The sequence below is a fragment of the Babylonia areolata genome, chromosome 6 (genome assembly GCF_041734735.1).
Source record: "Babylonia areolata isolate BAREFJ2019XMU chromosome 6, ASM4173473v1, whole genome shotgun sequence".
NCBI classification, from domain to species: Eukaryota; Metazoa; Mollusca; class Gastropoda; order Neogastropoda; family Buccinidae; genus Babylonia; species Babylonia areolata.
The window spans coordinates 10,247,487-10,268,971 of NC_134881.1; the positions used below are offsets into that span (position 1 = coordinate 10,247,487).

Here is a 21,485-nt window from a genome sequence, read left to right on the forward strand (position 1 = left end):
CTCTTCTTGGGTGCTCCTCTGTCACGGTGGCCAGTGGACAGTTCGCCATACAGCGCGATCTTGGGCAGGCGGTGGTCCTCCATCCTGGACACGTGCTCTGCCCAACGTAGCTGGGTCTTTAGCAGCACTGCCTCGATGCTGATAGTCTTTGCCTGCTCCAGGACCTCGACATTTGTGATGTAGTCACTCCAGTGGATGCTGAGGATGGTGCGAAGGCAGCGCTGGTGAAAGCGATCAAGCAGTCGTATGTGGTGCCGGTAGGTGACCCAGGTTTCGGAGCCATACAACAGGGTGGGCAGTACAACAGCTCTGTACACGCTGATCTTTGTGTCTTTCTTCAGGTGTTTGTTGTTCCACACTCTCTTGTACAGCCTGCCGAATGCGCTGTTTGCCTTTGCAAGTCTGTTGTCGATCTCCTTGTCGATCTTGGCGTCAGACGAGATGGTGCAGCCTAGGTAGCTGAACTGGTGGACCGACTTCAGCTCTGTCTCACCGATGTTGATGTGAGGAGCGTGGAATTCTTCCCGTGGGGCAGGCTGGTGGAGAACTTCCGTCTTTTTCAGACTGACTTCTAGGCCGAAGAGCTGCGCAGCCTCTGCGAAGCAGGACGTTATACGCTGCAGGGCCGCTTCTGTATGGGCGACGAGGGCAGCATCGTCGGCAAACAGAAGCTCTCTGATGAGTTGCTCCAGTGTCTTGGTGTGGGCCTGTAGCCGCCTCAGGTTGAATAGGCTGCCATCAGTGCGGTATCTGATGAAGATACCGTCGTCGTCGCCAAGATCTTCAGTGGCCTGTTGGAGCATCATGCTGAAGAAGATCGTGAAGAGGGTCGGCGCGAGGACACAACCTTGTTTCACTCCATTTCCAATTGGGAAGGGCTCCGAAAGGTCGTTGCTGTGTCTGACCTGTCCACGCTGTTCCTCATGTAGTTGGATGACCATGCTGAGGAATTTTGGGGGGCATCCCAGACGTTTCATGATCTCCCACAGACCTTTTCTGCTCACGGTGTCGAAAGCTTTCGTGAGATCGACGAATGTCGCATACAGTCCTTTGTTCTGTTCCCGACATTTTTCTTGTAGCTGTCTGAGAACGAAGACCATGTCAGTGGTGCCTCTGTTGGCTCTAAAGCCACGCTGACTCTCTGGGAGATGTTCTTCGGCGATAGTAGGCACCAGCCGATTTAGGAGGACTCTGGCGAGGATCTTGCCTGCGATGGAGAGCAGAGTTATCCCCCTGTAGTTGGAGCAGTCCGACTTTTCTCCCTTGTTTTTATACAGGGTGATGATGACTGCGTCACGGAGGTCCTGTGGTAGTTTGCCTTGCTCCCAGCAGCAGACAAAGAGGTTGTGGAGTTTGGAGTGTAGTGCTGGGCCTCCATTCTTCCACGCCTCCGGCGGAATTCCGTCAACCCCTGCTGCCTTGCCACATTTCAGCTGTTCAATGGCCTTGACAGTCTCTTCTAGGGTTGGTAGCTCGTCCAGTTGTAATTTCACTGGCTGTTGTGGGATGCGGAGAATTGCCGAGTCTTGAACCGTGCGGTTGGCGCTGAAGAGGGCCTGGAAATGTTCCGACCACCTGTTCAGGATCGACGTCTTGTCTGTGAAGAGCGCCTGGCCGTCTGCGCTGCGCAAAGGACTCTGGACCTGGTATGAGGGACCGTACACCGCCTTCAAGGCTTCGTATAAGCCCCGGTAGTCACCAGTGTCTGCACAAAGCCGAGCCCTCTCTGCCAGGTTGGTCCACCACCCATTTTGAATCTCACGAAGCTTGCGCTGGAGGTTGCTGCATATGAGCCGGAAGGTTGCTTTCTTCACCGGACAAGACGGTTGTGCAAGGTGAGCCTGGTGGGCTGATCTCTTCTTCGCCAGCAATTCTTGGATCTCCTGGTTGTTTTCGTCAAACCAGTCCTTGTTCTTTTTCGACGAGAACCCTAGGACTTCTTCAGAGGACTGCAGGATGGCTGATTTCAGCTGTGCCCATAGTGCTTCTGGAGAGGGGTCTGTGGGGCAACTGGGGTCTTCAAGTTTGTCCTGAAGCTTCGCCTGGAATTCAGCTTTCACTTCAGCTGACTGAAAGTTGCCGACCTGGAATTTCTTCCTAGGAGCTCCTCCTTTCTTTGGTTTGGGCTTGAAGTGGAGCCTGAGCTTGCTGCGGACGAGGCGGTGGTCAGTATGACACTCCACGCTGGGCATCACTCGGGTGTGTAGGACGTCTCGTACGTCTCTCTGGCGCATCAGGATGTAATCAATGAGGTGCCAATGTTTGGACCGAGGATGCATCCACGTTGTCTTCAGGCTGTCCTTCTGCTGGAAACTGGTGTTGGTGATGGTAAACTGCTGCTCTGCACAGAACTCGAGAAGAAGGCGCCCATTGTCGTTGCAATTACCAACGCCATGCTTGCCAAGGACTCCTTTCCAGGCTTCTGAATCTTGGCCAACTCTGGCATTGAAGTCGCCAAGGATGATGACCTTGTCGTCAGCAGGGGTGTTCTGAACGAGGTTGCGCAGATCAGTGTAAAACTTGACCTTTTCTGTGGGGTCCGCTTGGAGGGTTGGAGCGTACACGCTGAACAGAGTGGCATGCTGTTTGTTCCGTAGTGGGAGGCGCATGGACATAATTCGGTCTGAGTGTCCTGTTGGCAGGTTTTCAAGCTTGGAGGCAATGGTGCTCTTGACCATAAAGCCTACGCCATAAAGGCGTCTCTCGGTCTCTGGCTTGCCTGACCAGTAGAGGGTGTACCCAGCGCCGTGTTCCTGGAGGCTGCCTTCCCCTGCAAAGCGGACTTCGCTGACGGCAGCAATGTCAATGTTCAGTCTCTGAAGTTCGTGTGCGACTAGAGCGGAACGCCTTTCTGGGTGGTTGCTGTCTGCAGAGTCACGCATGGTTCGGATGTTCCAGCATGCTACCTTTAGTCCTTTTGCACCTAATTGTGAGGCAGGTGCCGGCCTTTTCTTCTCTATTGTTGTTCGACCGCGTTTGGAGATGCCCGTTGACCGCGGCTAGCCAACTGGGGGGTATGGAGATGAGCATTTGTTTGGACCACCTTTTCTAGGCCCCTCTCCGTGTGGAGCAAGCAGTGCTGTCCCTAGAAAAGGCTGCTTGGTCGTTCAGGGTGCTGCCGAGTGATGCTGTCACCTCCGGGTCAACAATCAGGCGACCAATATCCTGAACCGCCTGCATGCAGGATTGGAACTGCGGCTTCCAGTGACATCTTCCACCTGCCGTTTTCGCCCCTTTCCCATCGCTGCAGGACTTGGAATAGTTGGTGGCGCGGACGTGGACGTGTCCTTCAAGCCTGCGCAATGGAATTTTTAGGTGGAGTGCAGTGTGCGCAGTACTGGCCCCACCCTTTACACCCGTGGTTCATCTGCCATAGCCTAGCAAGCTGGGACGGTGACAGTGAGGTCCTCAGGTCGTAGGTTTTATATCAGACTGTCCTTGTCCTAGCCTCTGGCTCAAAAACCTTCCTCGGAGGCACGGGGGCGCGGCTACTGAAAGTCGGGACATGGCCATGGACCCAGGGTCAATGCATGTCGAGACTGTCCTGCATTCCTTAGCACTTCATGGGTTTTACTTCAGACTTTTCCTTGTCTTAGATGGACTGCCTTCCCAGGCTGTCGAGCTCCATCTGCCCACATGTGACAGGTAGCACAAGGTTACATGGTACCTGTGGCAGGTAGAGACCTGACCTGACTCTTCAAATGCTACAATGCGTAAGATCTAAAAGAACAAGAACGGAAATTTTGTCTTCGACAAAAAAACACACTAAGAATGTCGTTTAGATTCTTCAGCAACGCTGTTTTGGTATTCAGTATATGACCTTGTCGGTATGGCCGACAGAAAAGATCATACTGACAAACATTATCCCAGTATAGGGAGCTATAACACTGAGGTACTCTATCATAGTTCCCTCCACTTAGTATAAGTGGTTACGGATCCCCGTCGGCCATAGTTACCTGCATGATGTGGGGGTGTCGACGTTAACTGAAGCAAAATGCAACTAACTTGTGTCGGTTATCACGCGTGTCTGTATATCTCTCAGCCCCGTGTGTGTGTGTGTGTGTGTGTCAGTGTGTGTGTGTGTGTCGGTGTGTGTGTGCATATTACACTATCATAGTATCAACAGGGTGACAGGCGGCCATGCACACAGAAGCAGAGAGAGAGGCGGGGGCGAGGGGGGATGTAGGGAGGTGGCGGCCCCCGGCCCCACTCACCCCGTGCACCGACCATCTCGACTAGTACCTCTCCACCACTAAAACTAGCGGAGAGCGTTCGTCATACCACTGACTTGACGAAGACATTCAGACACCCACAACACTGTCACACTTGAATCAGCAACTGAAATAAAACACGTTCGTCTGCTAACTGAAGTATTGTGCCCGGATCGTACAGGGAAATGGGTGACGCGGGGTTATATTTAACACGGGCCACTTAGGTCGCGAAGTGATTCTTTAACTCGCACGCTCTACGCAGTCGGTTCGTGGCTGGTATTCGTTGCGATGTCACCTTTTTGACTCACTTGTGTAAACAAAGTGGGTCTATGTTTTAACCCGGTGTTCGGCTCTGTGTGTGTGTGTGTGTGTGTGTGTGTGTGTGTGTCCGTGGTAAACTTTAACATTGACATTTTCTCTGCAACTACTTTGTCAGTTGACACCAAATTTGGCATAAAAATAGGAAAAATTCAGTTCTTTCCAGTCATCTTGTTTAAAACAATATTGCACCTCTGGGATGGGCACAAAAAAAAAATGAAGCCTAATTATATGCAAACTGCATTTACTGTTATATTTATATTTTTTGTATTCTCTAAACTTGTCACTTTGATCTGATATTCTGACCCAACAACTAGAGCAGTCATTATTATCATTTTTTGTTCAAACAGGAACTTCTTTTGCTAAGCATGGAAGTTTTATTTATTTTGCAAACGTTTTGGTGCAGATAGTAAAAAAGGGAAATTACTCTGTAACTAATGCTAGGGGAGTTAATTTGCTTTAAACTGATCTTTCTCATCTTAAACATTACATTTTGAAATTATACTCAATACATAAAAAGCTTGGATTTTTTTTTTTTTAAAGTGTATCATAAGTGAGTCTTGAAGGCTTTGCCTCTCTTGTTTCCTATGAAGTTCGAACAGCACACACGGTACTTCTTTCCTCCCGTTTTCCCCAGACCCATTGTGAAGCATTTACACGAAAATGGGAGATGGCCTTCAACCCGGGCAAATGTGCTATGCTCAGAATCACTCGCTGCAAAAGTACAATCAGCGACAAGTACCAAATGCACGGACACGAGCTATCAATAGTACAGTCAACGCCGTACTTGGGAGTCACCTTGAAGAAAGATCTGGAGTGGGAGGAACACATCAACAACATTACAAAGAAAGCAAGCAAAGTCCTAGGATTCTTGAGACGAAACCTGAAAGCTGCCTCCAACGAGCTGAGAGAAAAAGCACATCTAACCTTCGTAAGACTATTGTTAGAATACTCCAGCTCAGTTTGGGACCCACACAAGACAGGATGCATAAAGAAATTAGAGAACATCCAAAGAAGAGCAGCTCGTTTCGTCCTCAACCGCTACCACCGACGTGCAAGTGTAACAGACATGCTTGAAAAACTCAAGTGGCCGCCCCTCCTGAAACGACGTCAAGCAGCAAGGGTCACAATGTTGTATAAAATACACAACGACCTGGTGCAAGACAACAAAAGTGTCCTCCAAAAACCAGTTATGAGAGACAGAAGATCACATGACCAACAATTCCAACGGCTTGTGAACCATAAACAGCAGTAACGGCTTGTGAACCATAAACAGCAGTATCGGCTCTTTTCTTTCTTTCCACGTGCCATTCGTGAGTGGAATGAACTCCCAGCAAACACTGTTGAGGCAGACTCCCCCAGCAGCTTCAAAAGCAGAGTCACCTCTCACCTCAAGGTCGCCACTCTTGACAGTCTCGCCGCTGCTGCGAAACTCCAAGAGTAGGCAAAACCACAGGATAAATTACAGCAATTGTCGGGTATGAATGTGAGAGTGAATGTTTAGGTAAGTAGTGGGTAGGGGGAGTGCTGGAGGGAGGGTGCTGCGGCGGGGAGTGCCAGGGGCCATCAATAGGATGCCTGCCTGTCACTTCTCGCCCCCTCTGATCCAGTTTGTGGGCAGGAGGGAGAGTGTGAATGTGATTGGAGTAAAAACTTTTTTTTTTCAAGCAACCGGTCTGCGGACCCCCCCCCCCCCCCCCCCCCAAAAAAAAAAAAAAAAAAAAATGTAGCAAAATAATCAACGAGCTGACTGTGGCTACACAACAGAAGAAGAAGAAGTACAATCGACGAACTTTCGCTTTTTGAGAGGCTCGCCACGAATTCTCTTTCCGGCTTAATCAAGGGCAAATTACTCTAATTTTTTTTCTGACGTCACTGAACAAGCGTTGTGGAAGTCCGCACAGCACAGCGATCAGCGACAAATCAACGTCTGACAGACAGACCACCGTTTTGTTGTCGTCGGGCAACCGCGACTCATATATATTATATACCCGCATGAGGTTAAAAAAAAAAGAAAAAGAAGAAGCAGAAAAGAAAAAGAAGAAGCAAAAATGAAAACGGAAACATCAAGAAGCGCTCAAAAGACCGTGCAATCCCGGGCCCGCCGCGAATTGTTCTTACGCTGATATGCCCGGTCAATCGGCGACAATTTGACGCGGCCGGGAGGCAACAATGCAATTAACATACCTTTAGATGGCTGCGTCCTGGCACCCACACTATTCTCCATTCTCTTCTCTGCCATGCTGATTGACGCCTTCCAAGACTGTGACAAGGGCATCTACATTCAGTTTCGCACAGATGGCAAACTTTTAAACTTGCGGCGACTACATGCCAGGTCCAGGGTGTTTGAGGCACTGTTGAGAGAGTTCCTCTTGCTGCACACACCCATGAAGACATGCAGTTCATTATGGACAGGTTCTCAACCTCCTGCAGGCGCTTTGGACTCAACATCAGCCTCAGCAAGACCGAGTCCATGTACCAACCAGCTAGCTCACAGAACGTCAGTGCCCGCATGACAGACAGCAGAATCCTGAAGATGCTTTTGCATGACCAGCTGAAGGAAGGCCACCGTGAACTTGGAAGACCCTGCAAGCACTTCAAGGACATCTTGAAGACAAACCTCAAAGCCTGTGACATAGACATCGCTTCCTGGGAAACTGATGCCCTTGACTGCTCTCGCTGGAGGATGCTGTGCTCTAGTGGCATAAAGACATTTGAAAACAAGAGAACGCTGGCCATTAAGGAGAAGCGTGAGTGAAGGAAGCATGGCTCAACTTCTGGAGACGTTTTCCCTTGCAACACCTGTGGGAAGTGCTGCGCGTCCAGAATCGGCCTCTTCAGTTCTCCTATATGAGGACACACACCGATAGATAAGCCTGCCTGCCTACTCATCCGTCGGTCCGACGGGAGACTCCATCATCATCATCAGTGGTAGTCGGTGTTACTTGCATGCGAAAGGGCATTAACTGGATCCACTCAATTAAGTGAACTGTAACATGCGATATCATGACACCATCATGTAGAAACGATCAGCGGATGCCGCCTGTTTGCTTCAGTGTTATTGTTTACATTCTTTTTAATGATCATGATTGTCAGCCATAAGCTTTAATGCGGTATGCTCGTAAGCTCGGCGCTTCCATGTCTTGATTCTAACCCTTTTTAAAATTGAAGCCATTGTTATTCCCGTTTTTTTAGTTTGTTTGTTTGTTTGTTTTTCCAAACCTTCAAATACTTAATCATTATCTATTAATCAGCTATCAGCTGGTATGCCGAAGGACATAACGGGCAGTAAGTCAAGTGCATTTATCAGTGCTTCACTTGCAGTTTCTTTCAGGATTTTCCATTTACCCGTACGATTTTTCCTGAGTCGTATTCTCTGTTCTAATAATGTGGAGCCACGAGGAATTTTATGTTCTTTTATGGTTGTTTTTAAGCAAGAAATAAGTGCACACTTCCACGACTCTGTGTGTGTGTGTGTGTGTGTGTGTGTGTGTGTGTGTGTGTGTGCCGTGTGTGTGTGTGTGTGTGTGTGTGTGTGTGTGCCTGCCTCAATCATTCCCTTGAACTCACTGATGCAGAGTTGTTGCGTCAGTTTTTCAATCAGTTAATTTGGATCAGTATAATTGATAATCTGAAGCGAATGGGAAACAGTTTGGCTACTAAGGTTGGAATATCCCAAGAAATCTTCAAAGAGCGATTAGGAGCCACTGACAAACACACCAAGTTTATTAGGTTGAGTTTTAGGAGGAAGGATCAGTGCCGCAGAACTCGTAAGTTAAACGGGATCAGTGCCAGTATCATCCACTGGCCTCCGTCTCAGTACAAGAACAAAGGGGACATAGCATCGCGTGACAGCCACAGAGACATTTCACTGTTGTGCAATGCAGGGAAAATCATCACGGCCAGTGTCGTCCTAAACAGCATCACCACACCACCGGCTGCATGCTGCCCGGGATGTGTGCCGGTCTCCGAGGACCTGCACATGCACAGTGACAAGCACTATTGGTGATATGACCACCCGGCGGACCCATTCCCAAATGAGTCTCCAACGGCGTCAAACGCGGTTGTATTTGATGTTTGCTCCCACCCTCTTCAGCCTGACGTTTGCTACAGTGCCGTTCACCGCCCTCTCCCAGTCCAATCAGTCATGGCCCTCAAGATAAGATGCGAAGGCCACCCCGGACCAACGCTGGGATCAGTCATTGTCCGCTTCTGATGTGATGGCTGTTTCTCCGATCACGAGTCGTCCGCCTGCAGGGACTAACTCGCAAAGTCCTGGAAGCCTTTGTAGTGAAGGACTTTCTTTTTGCAGATGACTACAGTGTGCTCTTGCAGCTGACTGAACTACGAACCGCTGAGAAATGCAAGAACCTCACTGAGGCGCCCGGCTGAACTGCCCGGCTCTCAAGCGGTGATACTGAGCAGCCTCGCGGCAAATTGCACAACTGAGGTCTTTCGATTCACCGGCATTGACCAGTCTGCAGAAAACAAGTAATCATGCTCAAGCTTCGGCGGGTATGTTGCCTGTCCGAATGGACGACACACCGCGGCGGCGGCCGACTGCCAAAGATAATCGTAAGGAAATAAGACTACTCGATCCGAGCTGGACCAGGCGTGTGCCCGCCGCTGGCGCCGTTTGTTAATGCCGGAGGGACATCGAAAGAACCGGTCACTGAAGATCAGTGGCTTCAAAGAGATATAGTTTCTGTTTCAAGAACGGTGTCAAAACTATATGCGGACTGATCCATATACGCCACACTACATCTGCTGTTGAACTGATAAACAGGCAAAACAAAAAAGAGAAGAAAAAGACCTTGGGGCCTGGCATTGTAGTCAGTCCAGTCGGGTGGCGGTAACCGGCAGTCTTTCGCCGTGTCAGTCACTCCGACTCAGTGACAGTGACTGCAGCGCCTGGCGACAAGGTCAGACTTGGAGTTCTGGCGTTTGAGGAGACTGAGCGTCTCTACTAAGTTCACTGGGACCTCGACCATTGAGAAGCGTCAGCCAATCCCGCAAACAGAGACTGACACAGTCTCGGACCGTGTCCGAACTCATGATTACCTGCGGCTGGCCGTCAACTTGAAATGCTGATTAACCTGCCAGTGCCCACAGTGCGGCTTCGGCATCAGTCTGTGCCGTCTGCATTTGGGCCACAGCAGTTCTCATCTCCCGAGTCACTGACGTCTTCATCGTTCGCGACGGACTTCCACTGAACCGTTGAGATGAAGCCGCACGGTCCACTGGCCGAAAGTAATTTTTCCAGTGGAAATCAGTCGCTGCAATATAATTTTGTTTTCTCACATGCTAGAATAAAGTCATCAATAACCAGACTGAACAATACCCTAGCCTGAGCGGGGCACAAGAAACGGTTTGGTTTATGGTCATAATCTTAACAAATGACGTTTTTTCAGTAATACTGACCGTTTCATACAGGGCAGAAAATGCCAATCAGTTAAATAGGGGGCTCCTCAGTGAATTTAGGACTTTACCTCAGGTTTGTCTGTTTATTGATTGATTTATTGGTTGATTTTTTGGTTGATTTGTTCATTACTGAAATTTTTTTCTTATTTCTATTTTTATTTCATTTTCAAGTGTAACTTGAAATGCTCAATGACTGTCGCAGCTGAATGGGCACACAATCATGAGACTGTTACAAAGAAGTTCCAGTTGCTTTCTTGCAACTACAAGCATGGAAGAGATTTACACGAACTTGATGACCACTGAGATATATATTTCTACATATAGATGTCTGTGCTGATGACCAATTCGGAAGGCTTTGTTTTGCTCCGTTTGGGTTTTCAGACAATTCCCATTGGCTGTTATTTCCTGCACATTATCATTAATGTTCATCAAGTTATTTTACTTCCCATTGGAATAACCCAGGTTGTCAGGGTTTTGTCAGTGGATCGACTCTCATTTTGGTTGATAATGTTCACACAATCTATGACTTAATGAAGTGATAATTAACGTTTTTTCACGCTCAAACAGACGAAGAAAACGAACAAAAGCCTCGGCTGACCCCAGACCAGTTCGAGTCAATGCTTCAGGGTGTGGATTGACGACTAGGATCACCTAAGTTGCCAGACACAGACACACAAAAAGGATTAACAGTGGATTTACGTTGATCTGTCTGGATGAAAAAGCGGTCCCATCAACACCCACAAACTCATCCCCGATGCAGACAACCCGGCACTTTGAAGATCTCTCCACTGTCCAAGTGAGTTTGTCAAACGTTCTCCTTGAAACTGAAACTGAGAGTTCTCTTGATGGGTGTGGTTTTCAAAAAACATTTTCGATAAACATAAAGCGACTGGAAGCCACCAAGGAGTATTGTGAAGCAGCATATGCAGGTTATTCTTTTTTTCCTTTTTTTTCCCCATGGAATTGGACATTTTCTTGTTGGACAGAAAAGTCAAATGCAGAGAGGCCTCAAGTTTGCAGGAAGTACAAAACAAAAAACTTAGGAAGTCCCAGTGCTTGATTACAACCAAAGCCTTGGCCATTTTGACATGGGGGGACATCTTGAGCTTGGTTTTCACTTTATTTTATAAAGTCATGATTGAAAATGTACTTTGTAGCTGGACGATTTTAGTTTATCTTGAAAAAAATATTCACTGACTTCATGTTTAACATCCCAGAGCTGCCATTTGAAAGCCATTGTCAGACTAACACGCTGTGATGGTGTCTACTTTCAGAGGTTTACTGTTGTGGCTTTGTTTCTTTTTTTCACACGCTTTGCAGGTTCAGACTCAAGTGATTTCCCAAACTGAAGAAGTAGCTGTTTTTGCTTTTTGTGATTAATTGATTATCTGCATGAATCATCTTCACACATACCCCCCACCCCCACCCCACCATTGAGGTGGGAATTACTATTTTTGCACTTTTGTTGGAGTTTTTCTTGATTACTCGAATCAATGTCACTGCATGAAATTAAAAGTCAAAGTTCAAGTTTGACATGACTTGTAAATTGGCCATCCATACATTTTCTATACTGTGGTCAAGAGTTGCTTTGAGATTTTCGTCTTCCAAATGTCTTCTCTGTGATTTCTTGTCTTGAAGGCGCTTGTTGCAGGCCAAGTTGATTTGATTAAGTTGATGTGAGCTTTGACATCATTGATAAACTGTTGTTTAAAAAATGTGTTTTTACTTGTTGTTGTCTTTTTCTCGCTCTGGACACTTTGATCATGCAATAGCAATGATCACTTTCATTCGGAGAGGAAATTTTGCTTTTGTTTGAAGTGCATGAACCTGATGATCAAAAATTTACATGTAATTGGAACCTCATGTTTATGAGAAGTTTATGATCTGGATCCTTACAACTTAAATGCTTTTAAAGTTTTATGTTTTTTCCTCCTCCATACACATATATTTAGTTTTTCTTAAAAAAATTGGAACTCAGATATGTGCATATGATATAGGATGCAGTTGTTCAGCAGCTTCAAACAAAAATATAATGTATATCATTGATTGGTGAATAGGTTTGTGAATTAGGTAATACTGCACAGGTTTTAGTTTTGAGATTCAAAGTTGATATTTGATTCTTTAATAAGTTGTTGTAATCTTTGCAGAGTTGCAGTCTTGCTTGACGGATGGTTAGCAATGGATGGTAATTTTGAGGCCCTTCAGCTGAAACCTTTTGTGACAATTGATGAAGGAGGACCAAAGCCTGATGTCCCCAAAGAAGATCAGGCAATAAGACCTTACATGACCCCACAGTCAGACATGTTTGGTGGTGAGGTCAGTCACACGCTGGAAGCCATCGGTGATTTTGGTGGTATTGGGTCACATGCTGATAAAAGAGAAAGAGAAAATGGACAGTCATGTGAAGAGAATCTTGCCAATAACAGAGATAAAAGCTGCAAATATGATATTGTTGTCTTCCGGGGAGACTGGGTCTTTTTTTGTGTTGTAGTGTTTGATGGCAGAGTATTTTACCCAAAGACTGACAGTTCTGAGAGTGCTGACGAGCACATTTATCAGAAGGCAGTTGATGCAGAAGCACAACAAAGATTGAACCACTTGAAGGAAGACATTCACCAGATTCAGAAAATGTTTTCAGACATTTCACAACAAAGATTGGAGGAAGACATCCAGGAAATGTTTGACATGAGGTCAGATCGCAATGTCTACAATGTTTATACCAAGCATCTGGTTACAGATTTACCAAACAAATGGTCTAAAGGTGTTTTGAAGGTGTCTGGGAAATGGCAAAGGAGAAAGAAACTTGGAGTCTTTGACACTTTTCACTATGTGAATCCACCACCCCAAAGCGTGATTGTGTACCCTGTCAACAGACAGAACATCACTCAAGGACAGGGTTCCGATGAGCAGGCTCCTCAACAGACACCTCGGCCACCGCAGGCACGGAGACCTTGGCCGCCCCCTGCAGCAGATAGTATCTTTGACAGCCCGTGGACAACATTCAGTCAAGAGCTGCACCGCATGGGCACTTTTGTGAACCAGCCTCAACACATGACCGTTTTTGCTCTCATTTTGGCCAGAGCTGGGTTCATGTGTCTTCCTGACGGGGCCATCGTGTGCTACTTCTGCGGTGTGCAGCGCAATGAGTGGAACTTCAGTGAATCCGCTGTGGAGGTCCACAGACAGCTGAATCCCAACTGTTCTATCCTGACTGGGGTGAACTGCAACAATGTGCCTGTCCTCAGGTTGGACCTGGACCAGGTGCAGGCAGTGATGGAGGTCTGGTCATTGTCGGGACCTCCACTCATTGGTAGTGGGGGAGAGGCAGCTGTGCAGCAGGCACCATCCGTATTGGGAGGGAATGCTTCAGCTGGTGCTCCACAAAGTGCTGTTTATCAGCTCCCTGGTCCTGGAGAGCAGGGCCCAAGACAGGATGTTGTTGCTGATGGCCGAACCACTAGCGGAAGTACTGGTGGCAGCAGCCAGGCAAACCAGAATGACCAGCGGCAGTTAGATCCCAGAAGAGATGTTCGCATTCTTGACGGGACTGCCCAGCCGGAGGAAGCTTCCAGCAGTGCTCCTCGATCGGAGACTGGTGGTGGCAATCGGACGGGGTCAGGTCAGCAGGCAGTAACGTACCAGCAGCTGGGCATCATTACTGACTTCCCAAAGCGTGCTGAGATGGCCACATTGAGCAGTCGATTGGCGACTTTTAGCAACTGGCCTTCCACCTATGCCCAGAATCCCTTAGCACTGGCTGAAGCAGGATTCTATTATGCAGGTCAGTTTGTGGTGAAAGAAGCTCTTTTTGTTGAAAGTTACACACACATATGCACTAGTGCACACAGCACACTGCTGTTTAATATCATGAAAATGAAAAAAAAAAAGTGAAGTTTGGAAAGACACAAACACACACACACACATACATGTGTGTACAAGCGTGCATGCATGCATGCAGGCATACACATACCAAACCACACATACTCACTCACTACTAACTCTACACTTTTTCAGACCTGCCAACACAAGATCCATCTTCAAACCTGTATGACTAGTGCAAAATCCTTGTTAACATTCTGAGAAAGTTTATGCTCCACAAGATTTGCTTATGAAATAAAGGGAGATGCCTAGTATAACTATAAGTATGAACCTTTGATCTAGCATTATTAATAATGATGATCATGGTGATACCAGTCATGTTAAGTTTTATTGCGGAATTTGTTTGATGCTGGTTGTACAGCCACTGAGAGAGTGAGTAGCTGTGTTACAAGTGAAGTGTGCATGCATGGTTTTGTGTTGGTTTTCAGGTTACGCAGACTGCGGCCGTTGCTTTCAGTGTGGCGGTGGTCTGAAAAACTGGGTGGCAAGTGACAGTCCATGGGTGGAGCATGCGCGTTGGTTTCCTAACTGTTCTCACCTGAAGCAGAGTCACGGTCAAGACTTCATTGATGTCGTGACTCAGCTTAACGCTGATGGTGACAGACCGCAGGTATTACATTAAAAAATATATATATAAAAAGTTGTAAATAGGTTTGTTTTGGGTTTTTTATTTTTGCTTTTTTTTTTTTTTTTTTTTTTTTTTAACCATGCAAGAATTTATCTCTGCAGCATTTCGTCCTGTTTGCCTGTCTGCATACAATGATTTTGACAGGTTTTAACGATTCATTTATAAATTAAATCTTTACTTGTGTCAAACACCAGTTGATCTAAAATGATCACAAAGCAAATGATTATGAAGTAGGTTGGATTGGTATTTGACAGACTATTTAACAACTGTGTTTGACACACTTGTTTCACTCCTTTGACTGCAGAACCCTTATAAAATGAGATCAGTGTGGCCAGCGTTTGAGGTTATTTACTAGTTCATATGCATTTTCAGGAGGTGCAGCTGCATTTAATGAACAAAACGAATGCAGGTTCCAAGAGGATGTAGTCCAAATACAAACTGTTTCAGTCTTATTCTCAGTGAGGTGACAACCCTTCATTGATAAGCATACTGGTCAACAGCATTTAAGACGTTAACTGAGGTAGATTTGTCTGTATGCAGTAACTGCATCAGTGCATGTTTGGTTACTTGCTTTTGAGTGTTTTGGATTTAGTTATGTAGAATCTGCAACAATGCCTTGAGTGAATCTGAGCATGAAAGCTAATATGTGTGATTTATTAACCGTCAGCCTGCCTAGGGATTTGGCAAATAACTGAATCCTGTTTGCTTGGAATTTTCACAAAAACCAGGTAGGTGTAGAGAAAAAAAAATCTGGATTAATTTCTTAAATCAAGTTAACTGACACAAGGAAGAACATTATATTTTTCTGAAATCTTTTACCTGATATTGTAATCTGATACCTCCACCACCTGTGCACCTGGGACACAGGCCTGACTGTCACGCACAGTGTGTTCTATTCTGGGGTATTCTCGAATCACCAAATGCTGTCTGCTTGCAAAGTTGAACTCTATTCTACTCTCTGGGTGAAGAGTTAGCTGTTATTTCTCACCTTCCTCTTACGAAGAATCATCAGATCGCAGTGTCACGAGTGTGTCATGGTGTTTAGTTTTGCCTGCCTCCACAGATAATGATGATTTGGTGACATGCTCCAGTCATCCAGTAAAATCAGGGGAACACTGGTGAAGCTAATGGTAGCAGTATGGTAATTCCAAAACAAAATAAAAGCTCTCACAAGAAGGAGATATATTTAGCCTCCCTTTGGGTATGGCTTTCATGGCAGAGGCAAGGGAGTCAATTATCCGAGATTATCAGCTGTTTAGTGCAGCTAATGTGGCAGTCTGAAGGTTGGTAATGATAGTTTGGATTTGTGTAGCCTGCATAGTGCAAATTTTGCAATTTACTTTTTAACTGAAAATTTTAAACAATGATTAAAAATCACAGTTTATATATTTTTTAGGTTTGGGGAGGGGGGAGGGTCTGCTCTCACATTCTCCGTCTGTCTCACTCATTCCGAGTCATTTGCTCTGTCTCTCTTCAGTAATTTATTGTAATGGTACACAAGTTCTGTCTTTGAGAATAAACGAGTGCCAGAAACATATCGTCGACCTGGATAAGATTATCAGTTAATGATGAATTAAGATTTGATTTTAGCTTCTGGTTTTGAAGTAAGAGTTTTTCCCTTGTGTGTTGCGTTTGACTGTTCTTTGGTTCGAATAATCTTTAGTTGTTAACAGTATGCATGATTACATTGCAAACAAAAACAAAAGAGCATCAACAAGCTTAAAGCTTATACTGTGCTCACAACGTTGCATTTCAATTTTAACATGACGGCTGATGAACCCTATTATGACTGTTCTTTGTTTTAGAATAAAGTTTGTCCTTTATGTCTTGTTTAAAAAAAAAAAATTTACTGTCTTCCGCAGAGAGAATTGAAATAAGGTACCATTCGGGAGACTTATTACTAACTTTTATGTACATTTTTATATATACAGATCTCCATGCAGCAGGTCAAGGAAGAGATGCGACGACGGCTCGCTGGTGGGGATCCCATTCCTGGTAATTAAAAAAAAAAAGAAAAAAAGTTTTTGTCTTCATGTGTGACTCGTATACAGTCTTGTCAAAGTGAATTGTCAGTACAGATCAAGTGAAGACAACGCATTGACTGTTGTGCAAAAAAAAAAAAAAAAAAAAGTCAAAATAGCCAAAGCCATACATTTTATATTATTGACAGTAAAATTAGTGTACTTTTCTACCTTTCTTATCATTTATAATTAATAATTTATATATTTGTGTAACTGTTTTTCATTTTGGATATGTTCTTTTTTAGCTATAAAATGACAAAAAGCAGCAACAACAAAAAAGTGATTTTCCCAACTAACAGAAATCATTTCCAAAGCAATCTTTTTAGTTTTTGTTTTGTATTGCTGTGTGTGTGTGTGTGTGTGTGTGTGTAAGTGTGTACACATAAGTGTGTGTATGTGTGTGAAATTTAGTAGGTAGCACACATGAAGTCTTTGTCTTGTTTAAAAAAAGAAAGAAAAAAAAAAGTACATATATCTATATGTTGATAATTTTAATGGAGGCCATCTTGGAGTTGCGGAAAAGTCTGTGGGAGAAACGGGTATCAAATTCTTGTGCAACAGAACCAGCGGTTGATCCAGCCATCACTACTGCATTGGTGATGGGGTTTAACCAGGCTGATGTGGAAACTGCAGTGCAAAGACTGCAAAGTGCAGGTTGGTTTGTGTGTGTGTGTGTGTGTATATGTGTGTGTGTGTGTGTGTGTGTGTGGTGTAAACGTTTGTGTGTGTGTGTACACATGCGTATGTGCGCGTGTGATCTTGTAAATAGATATATTTGACATGATGTCCATGTTGTACCTGGGAACTTTGCATGCTTTTCTGCTGTCCTTGAAATTGGTGGACAGAAACTCATTGGGCACTGTGGTGATTCAGATGAGCATGCCAGAGCATGCATTTGGACATGTCTGCTCATGCGTATGGGCTCAGGGACATTATAACACATGTCAGTACATACCGCCCCCCTCCCCAACCCACCACTTCCCCCACACCCCTCCCCTCCTTTTTTTAAATTTTTTACTGGTATTCATGACTTTGGATCATATATGCACAAACACACTAATCAGTACTCACAAGGAGTGATAAGATAAAGAAGGGGGACATCAGCAGCCACTTAGCTTGCAAAAAAGTATTAGTCTGCAAAATTTTTTGGTCATGTGTTCTCTCTCTCTCTCTCTCTCTCTCTCTCTCTCTATATATATATATATATATATATAAAGAGAGAGAGAGAGAGAGAGATGCTTATAAAAAAAATTATATATATATATACACACTCTTTTTGTGACATACTATACCACATGTATTTCTAGGCATATATATGACACATTTTGATGAATAGTTTATTGTTGGGTTGACTTTTGGATGGATTGATATATGATGGTTGCTAATATAACACCTATCCTTGGTCAGAGACCTTTTCGAAGTGCTTTACAAACACAGTCATTTGCACAACAGGCTAGCTGCCTGCCTGGGTTGAGCTGAGAGGCTGTTGACACTACACCTCTCCTGCACTGTGTGTGTTCTTCAGCCTGTGATTTCACAGCGCGAGTGGATGCGTTTGCACCACGAATTATGAACAACGCTAAACTCCCACCAGACACCCAGATAGTTTACACTATGCATTAGAAACAACGCCAAACTCCCAGGGGACACCCAGATGGTTTACACTATGCATTGGAAACAACGCCAAACTCCCACCAGACACCCAGATGGTTTACACTATGCATTACAAACAACGCCAAACTCCCACCAGACACCCAGATAGTTTACACTATGCATTAGAAACAACGCCAAACTCCCACCAGACACCCAGATGGTTTACACTATGCATTGGAAACAATGCCAAACTCCCACCAGACACCCAGATAGTTTACACTATGCATTAGAAACGATGCCAAACTCCCACCAGACACCCAGATGGTTTACACTATGCATTAGAAACAACGCCAAGCTCCCACCAGACACCCAGATAGTTTACACTATGCATTACAAACAACGCCAAACTCCAGCCAGGCACCCAGATAGTTTACACTATGCATTACAAACAACGCCAAACACCCACCAGACACCCAGATAGTTTACACTATGCATTACAAACAACGCCAAACTCCAGCCAGACACCCAGATAGTTTACACTATGCATTAGAAACAACGCCAAACTCCCACCAGACACCCAGATAGTTTACACTATGCATTAGAAACAACGCCAAACTCCAGCCAGACACCCAGATAGTTTACACTATGCATTAGAAACAACGCCAAACACCCACCAGACACCCAGATAGTTTACACTATGCATTAGAAACAACGCCAAACACCCACCAGACACCCAGATAGTTTACACTATGCATTACAAACAACGCCAAACTCCAGCCAGGCACCCAGATCGGCCTTTCAGGAATGCCATCATAGCATGACTCACAAAACAGCATGTGGTCCTATTGTGTTCCGGATTTGCATGCCATAAATACAATAGAAGTGAAAGACTGGATGGAGGTCTTAATTATTAGCCAGTGCCGAAAGACGGAGCCAGAATAGGCAGACATTACAGGAAAATGACCAAACTGTTCACTCAGCCCAGTGCTAGCAATAGTTGCGCTTAATCAGACCATCACACAGACACACACACAAACACAGACACACACACACACATATACACAAACTCGTGTGCGCATGCACACACCAGCATTCTCATGTTTCACACTGGAGAAAGAGAGAGAGATGTGAGGTTGGGGAGTGTGGGGTGTGCGGAGGGAGTTGCAGGTAGAGGGATAGGGAGACAGAAAATAGAACAGCCGGGTGTATTTTGGAAAATCATAAAATTCCAATAAGGCAGCAACGGTGAAAGATATTGAACAGAATTTCTTTCATTCCTGAATCCAGAGACAACCATACACAGAACAAAATAACATTTTCCTTCAATAAATCATGGAAATTTAGAAGACACTCAGTATTTTATTAAATCAAATGAATTATACAGAGATAAATCTCTCTCCCTCTCTCTTATACACACAGACACAACACACATACACACAGTCTCTCTCTCTCACTCACACACACACGCACGCACGCACGCACGCACTCCATGTAGGACATAAGCATATGTACAGATAGGCAAAGGTTAGAATATTTCTTTGTGTTTAATCTTTCTTGAATGTGATCTACAAACCAAACTTGGATCAAAGATTTTGTTTCTTGTGTGGTCCACACACAACATGCACTTTTTTCTGCGCTCGTTTTCTCTTACTATGATGAGAAAATTCCAGCTAAAGTTGATCACTAACCGTGTGGAGCTTCCCGCGGAAAAGAAAAGGAAGGGTGGAAAAGGCAGGAGGCATGCAGCGCCTCTGAGACATTTGTTTATAAACAAGGTCATGGCAATGATGAGTTTTTGATTGCAGAGGCCTGGTTAGGGTGACACTCAGGCTTTACCAGAGGAGCAGAGCCAAGCGCTGCTCATATCATTTGCATCCCTGTATCAGTTGCATCCCCGGTGCAGCAAGTGTAAATGGGCTGTCCTGGTCAAAGTCTGAGGTTAGCCCTGAAAAAATCTTGCATGTGTAAAGGGCCTTGTAGTGACAGCTGCCTTTTGGTGCTCAACGTTCAGTTCCTTTCTCGCTCAGTCAGGCTTCAGTCACACTCTCTCTCTCTCTCTCACACACACACACACACACAACACACCAAACCACCACACCACACCACACCACACACACCACACCACACCACACCACACCACACCACACACACACACACACACACACACACCACACACACACACACACATTAGATTTGTTCACTGATTTTCTTTCCTTTATTCTATTCTATTTTTTTTTGTTTCATTTGTGTAAGGTCATGCACTTACGGCAGACAAGCTGATGGACTACTTGGCAGCGGATGGGGCAGTGGCGGCTGAAGGAGGGGAATACCTGGAGGAGACGGAGAATGCGGGTGAGTACCCTAGTGTGTTCTCTTCTGTTTACTTTCTTTTCTGTTTATCTGTTTAAGTATTATCATTATTTAAAAGTCATTTGTGAGTGCGTGCGTGTGTGTGTATCTCTTCTGAAGTGTCTTAAAGAGAAAGACACATGCGTTTGTTGGTTAAAGATAGGTCAGAGTATATCTGGCGTAGGTTTTATGTGACTTGGAATCAACTTACAGTCCAGTGTAGAATTTAAGCAGATTGAATGTTCTTCACTTCACAAATGATGCCTCACAAGTCCAGGATAGAAAACTGGAGTGAATCTCTTCACTTCACAGATAACGCCTCACTCACAGTCCTGTGTGGAACACTAGAGTGATTGTCTTCACTTCACAGATAATGCCAGTATCGTCTCACCTTTCCCATCTCTCTCTCTCTCTCTTTCAAACACAGATGAGCACCAGTATGTAGCAGACATCACACCAACCATCCCACCACCAGTTTGTTTAAGCAAAAGTCAGTTCTGTTCAGGTGCAGTATTTAAAAGTGTGCAGATTTCATTGTTCAGAATGTGCATGTGGTATCGCACGCAAAAGTGGTTCTCATCAAGGTTGATGGGTTGTTATCAAACAGCTTGAAGCATACCACTGATATTTGCTGTGCCCCTTCTTGTGTGATTTGATACAGTGATAGGGATGCACATGTCCTGTATGATGTGTTCATGATCCTTTTCTTATCTCGGTCAGAGAAATGACACGATCTGTTCATGATCCTTTTCTTATCTCTGTCAGAGAAATGACATGATCCGTTCATGATCCTTTTCTTATCTCAGTCAGAGAAATGACATGATCTGTTCATCATCCTTTTCTTATCTCAGAGAAATGACATGATCTGTTCATGATCCTTTTCTTATCTCAGTCAGAGAAATGACACGATCCGTTCATGATCCTTTTCTTATCTCAGTCAGAGAACTGACATGATCTGTTCATAATCCTTTTCTTATCTCTGTCAGAGAAATGACATGATCCGTTCATAATCCTTTTCTTATCTCAATCAGAGAAATGACATGATCTATTCATGATCCTTTTCTT

At 45.0% G+C, this 21,485-nt stretch overlaps 2 protein-coding genes across 6 annotated transcripts in view; one reads left to right on the top strand and one right to left on the bottom strand.

The window, feature by feature from the left end:
* The window catches only part of LOC143282722 (BTB/POZ domain-containing protein KCTD20-like), a 32,921-nt gene extending 17,202 nt beyond the window's left edge, over window positions 1-15,719 (bottom strand). Inside the window, exon 1 of the mRNA XM_076588449.1 lies at window positions 15,446-15,719. The gene's annotated coding sequence lies outside the window, so the exon portion shown is untranslated. The remainder of the gene's footprint in view (window positions 1-15,445) is intronic.
* The window catches only part of LOC143282721 (E3 ubiquitin-protein ligase XIAP-like), a 30,171-nt gene that overhangs the window by 3,095 nt on the left and 5,591 nt on the right, over window positions 1-21,485 (top strand). For 3 of the 5 annotated variants that reach the window (XM_076588443.1, XM_076588444.1, XM_076588447.1), the window contains exons 2-7: window positions 10,518-10,746; window positions 12,098-13,731; window positions 14,258-14,439; window positions 16,389-16,452; window positions 17,040-17,132; window positions 20,325-20,423. In XM_076588443.1, coding sequence (XP_076444558.1) covers window positions 10,664-10,746; window positions 12,098-13,731; window positions 14,258-14,439; window positions 16,389-16,452; window positions 17,040-17,132; window positions 20,325-20,423 — 2,155 coding nt within the window. In that variant the 5' untranslated portion in view covers window positions 10,518-10,663. The remainder of the gene's footprint in view (window positions 1-10,517; window positions 10,747-12,097; window positions 13,732-14,257; window positions 14,440-16,388; window positions 16,453-17,039; window positions 17,133-20,324; window positions 20,424-21,485) is intronic. The other 2 variants (XM_076588446.1, XM_076588445.1) reach the window with 1 other exon arrangement.